The sequence below is a fragment of the Chrysoperla carnea genome, chromosome 1 (assembly GCF_905475395.1).
Source record: "Chrysoperla carnea chromosome 1, inChrCarn1.1, whole genome shotgun sequence".
NCBI classification, from domain to species: Eukaryota; Metazoa; Arthropoda; class Insecta; order Neuroptera; family Chrysopidae; genus Chrysoperla; species Chrysoperla carnea.
The window spans coordinates 8,279,382-8,289,867 of record NC_058337.1 but is presented as its reverse complement, the minus strand read 5'-3'; the positions used below and the strand labels follow the sequence as shown (position 1 = coordinate 8,289,867).

At 29.4% G+C, this 10,486-nt stretch overlaps 1 protein-coding gene across 1 annotated transcript in view; it reads left to right on the top strand.

Moving 5' to 3' along the window:
- Positions 1–407: 407 nt before the first annotated feature.
- LOC123290652 (peroxidase) overlaps positions 408–10,486 on the top strand; it is a 154,941-nt gene continuing 144,862 nt past the window's right edge. Inside the window, exon 1 of the mRNA XM_044870911.1 lies at positions 408–642. Within this exon, the coding sequence (XP_044726846.1) occupies positions 629–642 (14 nt within the window). The 5' untranslated portion in view covers positions 408–628. The remainder of the gene's footprint in view (positions 643–10,486) is intronic.

Sequence of the window (10,486 nt, the reverse complement as noted above, 5' to 3'; positions counted from 1 at the left end):
AACCATAATTATAAAAGTAACTTTATGTAAATAGGTATACATTACAACTAACTAGTAAGTGTTCTTCCAAAAACTCTCCGCAGTCACATGACTTTGATCAATTACTTACAATTAGATAGATATAAAAAAAATATAAGAAGTACTTCAGCTATAGACGTACTTTTAAAGTAAGAATAAAAAAAATAAAAAAGTACGCATACATAATATTAATATACAATCGTCTAGTCATGTGATTATTATATTATAAGAACCGGATGACTTTTAATACCACCACCAAAAAAAATATCAACATTATTCATATTATTATGGTGGAAGAAAAAACCCTTTCTTTTATCCACAGTAGGTGCACCAATATCACCAAATAGATCTTAATAGAGATAGTTCAGTTTTTACTTCGGTGACAACAACACGCTTTTATAAAAATTACCATCATTGGCCGTTTTCTTCAATGTGATTAATTTCAATAAAATATAAACACTTATTTATGACCTAGATATAGAAAATACCAGGTGATCCAGTGTTTGTTGTGATTTTTTTTAATTCTTGAAACGTTGTTGTTGGTACAACCGTTGTAATTACCATCATTTTATTTTGGTTTATTGAAGTGTGGTCTTTTAATTGAATCAACATGACATTACTTTGGTAAGTGAAATTCATGTTAAAAAAGAAATGTGTATAGAGATGTTTTTTAGTCTCATAAATAACTCGCTCGAACTTGATTACTTATATGTAACATGCTCTCTCTGAATCTGATAGATAAGGCGATTTATCTTTTATTTACTAGCAAAAATTTATCAACTTGGTTTTTTTTTTCGCATTGAAGGTATTTCGAGCATGAAAAAAACTTGTCGAAAGATTTAGATTTTTTTCAAAAGCTTAGAATAATGTTAGCTGTAAGATCTCGAAGTTGTGAAATTTTTGATCATTTAGATCGTGAGATAATCAGATGCAAAGTTCGCGATTTCGATAGTCAAAGCACGTAAAACTCAGTGTCCTCCCAGCTATTTTTTACGATATTCAAAAACTATCTCGATTGAATTGAAAAAAAAGAGGATAGTTGAAAGAAATGCTTTTAGAATTAAAAAAAAAGTAGCACTACGTCGTTTTGTTTTTGAGATCCTAATTTCGACGTAAATGGGTCAAAATTGGGAACTTAAGCATTAATTATCTAGTGTTTTAAAAAGTCAAAATTTTGGCCCTATTCATAGGCTGTGAAAAAAAAATCCTTTAATTTCTGTCGAAAAGTCGATTTTACCATAGTTATAGGATAGGAACTGCAAATACTATGATGGAAATACCTTGAGTTCTGCAAAATTCTGGTATTATTTTTTTAATCAAATTTTTTAGAAACATAATTTTGGGTTTTGTTGACCAAATAAATTTTTTTTTGATTATTTTTTACAAAAAAAGGAATCACTTTTTTATTTTGACCGTTTCTAAATCAGTGGCCCACTCGGATAAGTAGAGAATAAAGTTCTAAGACGAAAAACGCTTATGGCATTTTCTTCAATTCTATGTACCATTCACGAGATAAACTTTCCTTAATTATTTCGTCTAAATGGTAAAGTTGTTCGTCTTAAATTTATATCCTTTTCTGTTATGGTCATGACTGAAGTAAGTCCAAACAACCAACGGCCCCCTATTTTTCCAAAACTTAAAATTTATTTTTCCAAAACTTAAAATTTTATTTCTTTACATCTCCATATTGTACACATATTGACATCCAAAGTTCGAAAATTAGAAAATTTTATGTCAATCGAAAATAACAAATTTTGTATTTTAGAATGATACTTCTTTATTATGAAACTTAGAGATAAATTGTAGTAAATTTTATTTTCTGATTAATTCAGGATTATTATAAAATTTCAATTAAATACGTAAGGAATTTCCAGTTATTCTAAAAATTACGAACGATAATTAACGAAGACGAAGGAGGATTTTTATTCTATTTTGGAACACCCAGTAGAAAAATTTAATTTTTTATATTGTTTTTCCGCTTTGAAAACAGCTGTGTTTTCTTTTAATTTTCGATTAAAACATAAAATTTCTAAAAAGATTTCATCTAGATAAAAAAAATTTATAGTAAACAAATTTATTAAAAAAAAATTGGGATTAATTATCCAGAGAAATAAGACAAAAAAACCGTCAATCTGCTTAAAAAAATGCAAATGCAGATTTTTCACCGGATTATCTTTATTCGAATGCAAAAAATGACCTATGAAAAGTCCATTGCAAAATCATGTGCCAAAAGTGGCGATAGGCAGATTTTTTTCAAATATCTCGTAAAGTATTAAGTTTATGGCAATTTTAGCCATTATAAAATTTGTTCGTGAGTAATTTTACATAAAAAAGGCTCCATACAAAATATCTGTAAAAGCAATAGTTCTCCAGATATTTGGCTGAAAAAATATAAAAAAAAAAGAAAAAAAATTATTATTTTTAAAAAGATTAAAAATTTATTTTTTAATATTTGTTTAATTTTTATTTGATTTATTTTTTAATTTTTTTATATTTTTCGTTATAACAGAGTAGGCGACTTACAACAACTTTTCTCTGTTAAATATTTCGAAAACATTTGCTTCTACGGATCTTTTGTAAAGAATCTTTTTTATGTAAAATTAACTCACAAATAAATTTTATATTGGCTCCAAATGCTATTTTCGCGACGTTTGACCATGAATAATTTTCTTTGGCCTTTCCATAGGTCATTTCTTACATGCGAATTAAAGATAATTCCGGTGAAAAATCCACTTGGTTTTGTTTAGCAGAAAAACCTTTATTTTACTGGACTAAAGATTGCCGCTTGACAAATTTTTCTAACGGATTATCGTTCAAACGTGAATATACAAAATTAATAATCGAATGTATATTTTTGCCAATGGTTGCGAAGTGAACACCTTACCTATGATATTTTGTTGAACCAGAGCAGAGCAGAGCAGCAGTATAGTCACAAATCAACTTGCATTTTTATATAATTATTTATTTTATTATTTTTTTATGGCAAATCAAACCACTTTCTTTCAATTTATCCTTGTTTGTTGTAAATTCTATTGAACTTGTTTCTTGAAGTATTTAGCTCGTTTTCTTACAAAAAAAAATCATCATTTTCACTTTACTGATTATAAAAAATTAAATGCAAATTATGAAAGATATATTTTATTCAATAAAATAAATAAGATATTACAGATTCTTTTAAGTTATTACATCAAAATGATATCGATTACAAAGGATAAAATTTTCGAAGAAAGTTCCTACCATTCACGATGTACGGCTGTCTTAATTATCAATTGTAATTTTGAAATTTTTATGAGGTAAAGTTGTAGAACATAAAATAATTTATTACAATTAAATATCTTAGCTTTTTCTTAAGGCCTACTATTTAAATAAAGATAGACACAGCGCAGCGGCGGGCCCACCCATTTGGGCATGATGGGCATACCCATTACCTAAATAGACTTATAATTTAATAAAATTAAGAAAAAAACAATGAATCGCTTTAAATAGTTAGTCTATTGTTAATAATTTTATATTAAACCTCCATAGTTTTTGGGGGGAACATTTATTTTGTTTAAAAATTCCTTCAAAGCATGTAGATTACAAAAATCGAAAAAAATCATAGCGAAATCGGTAGAAGGTTACGTTTAGAAATCAATTTACCCTAATATAAAAATATTAACTACACTTCTGGCGAGTAAGCTACCGTAGAGACATCGTTTTCTATACTTCGTGGGGTAAAATTTAGACTGCGTGCCTCAATGGGATAGAAAAGATTATTCTGGCTAGTTCTCCTAAACATCTGGATATCGATGACATTATCAACGCTTTCGCGAAAAACAAACGAAAGCTTGAATTTTTTATTAAAGTAAGCAACTTAATAAAATTATTTAATGTAAAATATATACTACCGTTTAATTTAATTTGAAGTTTTATCAAAATTTGTTCAGTATTTTTATACACCATGCATATTATGTAATATGCAAGGTATACTAAGTTTAGTCCCAAGTTTGTAACGCTTAAAAATATTGATGCTACCCACAAAATTTTGGTATAGGTGTTCATAGAATCGCCTAATAAGTCCATTTCCGGTTGTCCGTCCGTCCTTCTGTGGGCACGAAAACTCAAATACGAAAAAAGATATTGAGCTGAAATTTTTACAGCGTAATCAGGACATAAAAAGTGAGGCCGAGTTCGTAAATGAGCATCATAGGTCAATTGGGTCTTGGATCCTTAGGACCCATCTTGTAAACCGTTAGAGATAGAACAAAAGTTTAAATGTAAAAAATGTTCCTTATAAAAAAATAAACAACTTTTGTTTGAAACATTTTTTTGTAAACATCACTGTTTACCCACGAGGGCGCTTGTTAGGTGCAAATTTTATAGTATTCATTAATATGGGAATATCAGTGTGTGTGTAGCTATTTAAAAATGGATATTTTTTTTTATTTACGTGACGGCAAAAAACAAACGATTGCTTCATCAACACAGTCTATACATGGTATTTCAACAATTAACTTAGTCAATTGTTTGTTTTTACTTGTTTTACTTATAAATTTCGGAAAAATGATAATGCATGCACGTTCAAATTAAAAAATATGCTTGATAAAAAATAGTAATTAAAGGTAATAAACATAATTTGATTTATTAAAACTAGTAATTTTTAAACAGGTAGTATGGGTGCTGTCATTGCTAGGTAAAATCAGAATTTAAATGGATTTTTACTAAAATCAGCTTAGGAAACAATAAGATGTATTAATTATAGTTTACGATGTTTAAAGAACTTTTGCCTTAGACTGAGATCAATCAGTTGCAAGTTAAGATAAAATATTTGGAAAAAATTTCTCTATGCCATCCTCTATAACCAAGTGCATTTTACCAATCGGAAATGTGTGCAGCGAGTATTCTTTAAATCAATTTTATTGTTCTAGGGAAAAAGCTCTGAAATTTTGAAAAATAATGCAAAATCAATGATTTTTGTCGTTTGCAAATTATGCGCAGATATCAGTTTTATAAAGCGGAAAAATTTTCTAAATTATCTGATTTGCAATAATAATGAATAATAACGCACCCCCCCCCCCCCGGAAGATATATCTTCATTTTTTTATTTGGTTGATATTTATTAACTCTTGAAAAACAACAATCTATAAAAACTTAAGGGATTCATTGAATAATCTATGTGAAAAAAGTACTACTTTTTGTTAGGGATTTTTGAAGTTCGACAAGGGCCGTCAATTCCGAAAATGCAAATAATTAATTTGAAATCAAAGATTCGAATTCGTTATTTTTAAGTTTGGAATGGTTATTTCTCGAAAATTGTCTGGCAAAGACGGTCACCAATTTTTGTGACAAAAATTTAAAGTTTTTTTTACCAAGGTCGATTACAGCTCTTTCGAGGGTGGTACCCTGTAGTTTATGGACTGTAACCGCCCAGCTTAATATTAGAGGCAGCATACGGCGTTCTACATCTCCGTAGGCTCTTAATACCTGAAACGTAGTGCAAGATGGGGGTATGGGTATGCAACCATTACTATTTTTTAGCCTAAGCCCAATAGATTCGTCATCAAATTTAACATACACGGATTCTGGTAGCTCTCCATCCTCCAGTTGATCTCTCCTCAAGGCCGGCCATTTTATTTTTTTTATTATACCCATAGCTCCATTCACCCATTTCATTTTCGCCCAGTTCTGACAACATCATCCATGAGAAAACCATAAAAAACTTAAATTTGCATTAAGTATGCACGACAAGAGAACGAATAACTCAATATCAAGCCAACCGATTTCGATGATTCTTTTTTTAGTGACAAATTAGTTAGTCTACTTCAGATTCACTAAAAATCAGAAAATAAAAAAAACAAAAAGAAAACCGACTTGAAAAGAAAAACTTTTCCAAAACAAATTAATATGCACTAAAAAGTAAAAAAATAACGATAATATAATGTAGTTAAAATTATTGTTATTTTTGGAGTCGGTGTCAGCCAAGGAAACAACTCTGACAGAACAGTTTGCTGCATTAGCTTGGCTGACACCGACTCCAAAAATAACAATAATTTTAACTACATTATTTAAAACTATATAGTTTTAAAAATTATTATTATCAAGTATGATAACATAGATTTTCATTGTCAGAACTATTGCGTGATCTGACCTAAGCAATATATTCAATCTGAGTTTAATTTGTTATGATAATGCCCAAATCACCCAACATATAAATAAATATATTTATAATTTTATTTATAATTTGAATGTGTTATTGGCGACGAATGAATAATTCAGTTCAAATTGGAAAGTAGTTTATTTTTTATTAAAAAACATTGTATATAGTGTTATTTTGTGCTGTACTTGTAATTCGTACCTAGGCCAGCTACAGGTATGCTACATTGTAATATTGTACTAGTAGCAGTACCAGTTAGCCACCCATTTGATTTATTAAGATACTAGCTGTGAACTACCCGCTTTGCTGGGCAACATCCCCACTTGCACCCCTCCCTCCACATTTCCTTGCGTGGGATAACAGTTTTGTAATGTACACGTCATGCTCTTTTATTTGATACCCCACTTAGGTATATTTGTAAATATTCGATAATTCCTTCCCACTTTCTCGCTACACCTTTCTACCCTCCGAAGGTTAAAAGTAGATAAAAACAATAGATCTTTGAAGCTGGTTGTATATCGTGTCAATATTTGAGCTTAATCGATGCACAACTTTTTTAGTTTTTGAAGCATAGCCCTTTCAACCCCTATTTCAACCCCTTACTCTACTAAAATATGGATGTATTATACATAAAAACCTTCATCTTGAATCACTCTATCTATTAAAAAAAACGCATCAAAATCCGTTGCGTAGTTTCAAAGATTTAAGCGTACATAGGGACATAGGGACAGAAAAAGCGACTTTGTTTTATAATATGTAGTGATTTATGATATTTTTTCGTTCAAATTTTAATTATGTACGTTTATTATATTTTTCTACGTTTAACCGTTTTTGAAATAGAGGGCGCAGAAGATGTGGCGCTCAGTGCTAGGTCAATATTTATAAATATAAGGTATTTAATAATTATTTAAAATCTTATATTTATAAATATTGACCAGGCACTGAAGTACGTTGAGCTGAGCGCTCCATCTTCTGCGCTTTCTATTTCATAAACGGTTCAAAGTACAAAAAAATGTTTCAGAAAAAATTTGTAGAAAATTTTATGCTCTACAACTTTTATAGTAAATGTTAAAACGATCGAAGGCAAAAAAAAACGACATATTCACAAAAAACGGAATTTTGCGACATTTGACCTTAAATATATAAGGTAGAACACACGTGACCATATGTGACTTTTGAGACAACATCTGTAATATCTAAATAAATATTTGTGCAAAAAATTCAGCTTAATTCCGTTTGATTCCTAGGTGAAACCTTAAGATGATTTTAGTAAACATAACTAATTGAATATGACCCAAAAATGATTATTTATGTATTATTATTTTACATATGAAGATCATATGACTAACTTGACTCTATGGAGATAATTCACAATTTATTATTGTGATATGCAGTACAAAATACTACAAAAGATAGAGTCTGATCTTAATATTTAAATTTTTCACACTTATAAATTACTAGCTGTGAACTACCCGCTTTGCTGGGCAACATTCCCACTTTCACCCCTCCCCTCATATTCCATATCCTTTTCTAGGTTACTATCTATCACCTAACTAAATTTCATCAAAATCCGTTCAGCCGTTTAGGCATGATAGAGCAAAACTCCCAGCAAAAACCATAAAAAAATCACTAACTCAATTCAGTTTTCTGCCTACTTCCTACCCCCTAAGTACGATGACGTGATCATTTTGATCTTATATCCGTTTTTAGGTAACCATCTATTACCTTACTAAATTTCATCAAAATCTGTTCAGCCATTTAGACGTGAAAGAGCAAAAGTCCCAACAAAAACGACTAAAAATCACTAACTCAATTTAGTTATCTGCCTACTGCCTACCCCTTAAGAACGATGGCGTGATTATTTATAGCCTATGACCATTTCTAGGCTATCATCTGTCACCATACCAAATTTCATCAAAATCCGTTCAGCCGTTTAGGCGTGAAAGAGTAACAGACAGACAGACAGACAGACAGACAGAGTTACTTTCGCATTTATAATATTAGTATGAATTTAATTATTGAATGTATTTCTCCAAATAAAAATTAATTTAATTCTTTTGGGAGCATTTTAAAGCAGGCACACTGAAAAAAAATTCTTTCACTTCATGGCCATCTGTTCTGAGCCAATAAATTAGGACTATTTTATATTTTAAAAAAAATTGATAACTGTACATATATTTTACCTGTGTAAAACAATCGCTACCCCTATTTGTTATGGAAGGTAGATTTGTAATCTATCATTCTTTAAAATGTGGTGAAAAACTAATGTTCAAAGTAGAGAACTCTCTTTTAAGACACCATGTAATGAATAAATTTAAAATGCGAGTAATAAGCGCGTGATCTCTATTCAATAAAGATGAAAGAAAAAAAAAACTTTCAAGGTATAATTAAATAAAATAGAAAGATGAATCAACTTTTTTTATTTATTAAACCCATATTGGTAACCATTAATTAATTATTATAATATTCAGATTTAGATGTTAGTATGGTATATACTCGACTGGTATATCGTACTCGTTTATATAAAAAAATATTCTTAGCTTCAAGTTACAATAAAATGGTATCATCGATCGTATATTGTAGAAAATTATCCATGCATATTTGTGTAATAATATAATCGTAATAGTTTGTATATGATAACTTTTATCCAATTATTATACCATGTATATATGAAATATACATAGTATATTAAGTTTAGTCCCAAGTTTGTAACGCTTAAAAATAATGATGCTAGGAAAAAAATTTTGTCATAGGTCTTCATAAAATCACCTAATTAGTCCATTTCCGGTTGTCCGTCCGTCCGTCTGTGGACACGATAACTCAAAAACGAAAAAAGATATCAAGCTGAAATTTTTACAGCGTCCCCAGGACGTAAAAAGTGAGGTCAAGTTCGTAAATGAGCATCATAGGTCAATTGGGTCTTGGGTCCGTAGGATAGCCAATCCATCTTGTAAACCGTTAGAGATAGAACAAAAGTTTAAATGTAAAAAATGTTCCTTATAAAAAAATAAAAAACTTTTGTTTGAAACATTTTTTTGTAAATATCACTGTTTACCAACGAAGGCGTTAATTAAGTGCAAATTCTATAGTATGTATTAATATAGGAATATCAGTTATGTGTGTGTGTCTATTTAAAAGTGGATATCTTTTGTTATTTACGTGACGTCAAAAAAACAAACGATTGCGCATCAACACTGTCTATACATGGTATTTCAACAATTAACTCAGTCAATTGTTTGTTTTCACTTGTATTTTAAAATAAAATATGTTTGAAAATTGCTATGAATCAAAATAAAAATTTGATTCAATATTCAAGCAAAAATCCAGATTTAATAGCGGCAGATCTTCACTCTTTTTAACTGTTTATATAATATAAATACCTGTTAACCACCTGCTTCGCTGGGCTACTTTAATTTTACATAATAAGATTATTTTTATAATCTTTAACCTTCACTTCATTTGCCGTCACTTATCCCCCTTTTGTTCACCGTTTCATTGGCTTTTATTTTTTGGTGGGAAACCATTTTTTGGATCAATTTTTTTTTAAACACCCATTGCTACTCGCTGATAATGCAGCTTTCTATATGTGAAATAATTTTTAAAATCGGTTAAGAAGTTTTTCAGCTGATCTATTATAATAGGCCCATAAATTTTCATCCTCTTTTTCATCACCTTATGGATTAATTTTAAAATTCTTCTTAGCCTTCACCTAAAGTGTCAAAAAAACCCACGTGCAAGTTTTCACGGTCCGAGTCGGTCAGATTTCTTTTATATTACATAAATAGAAACACAACATTTTTTCACCAGCTTCACTAAACGCATGCGGATAATATGTTGTATATAAAAAACTGGAGTTAATTTTAGTTTTTTAATAAAGTAGTATTTATTTTTATGAAAAGAAATTCAATGTAAATTTAAATACAGTAACATCCAGTAATACCTTTTATTTTTAAATTATGTTTCCCAAGGAAACATAATTCCAAAAAGTATGTCTCATCTGGTTATCAGATGGGTGAAAATCGACTTTATCATACAACCTTACAACCGTACCATATCGTATACTATCCAACCTTACGGTAACATATACTCATTCAAGTAAATTCATCTTATGTAATCATATATTTGATATTTATTTACCTATAGGTACTCTTGGAATAGCAACGATATAAGTACTTAATATATAAATTAAATAAGTTCGATGCATGATAAGTTTTTATAGCTTATTTCCTATAATTTCGATTCATTGCGTTGCTTTATATATATATTTAAATAATTGTATAATTTTGAGAGAAAGGATTTTTATCATTTTTAATATTTATATACCTATGATTTTAT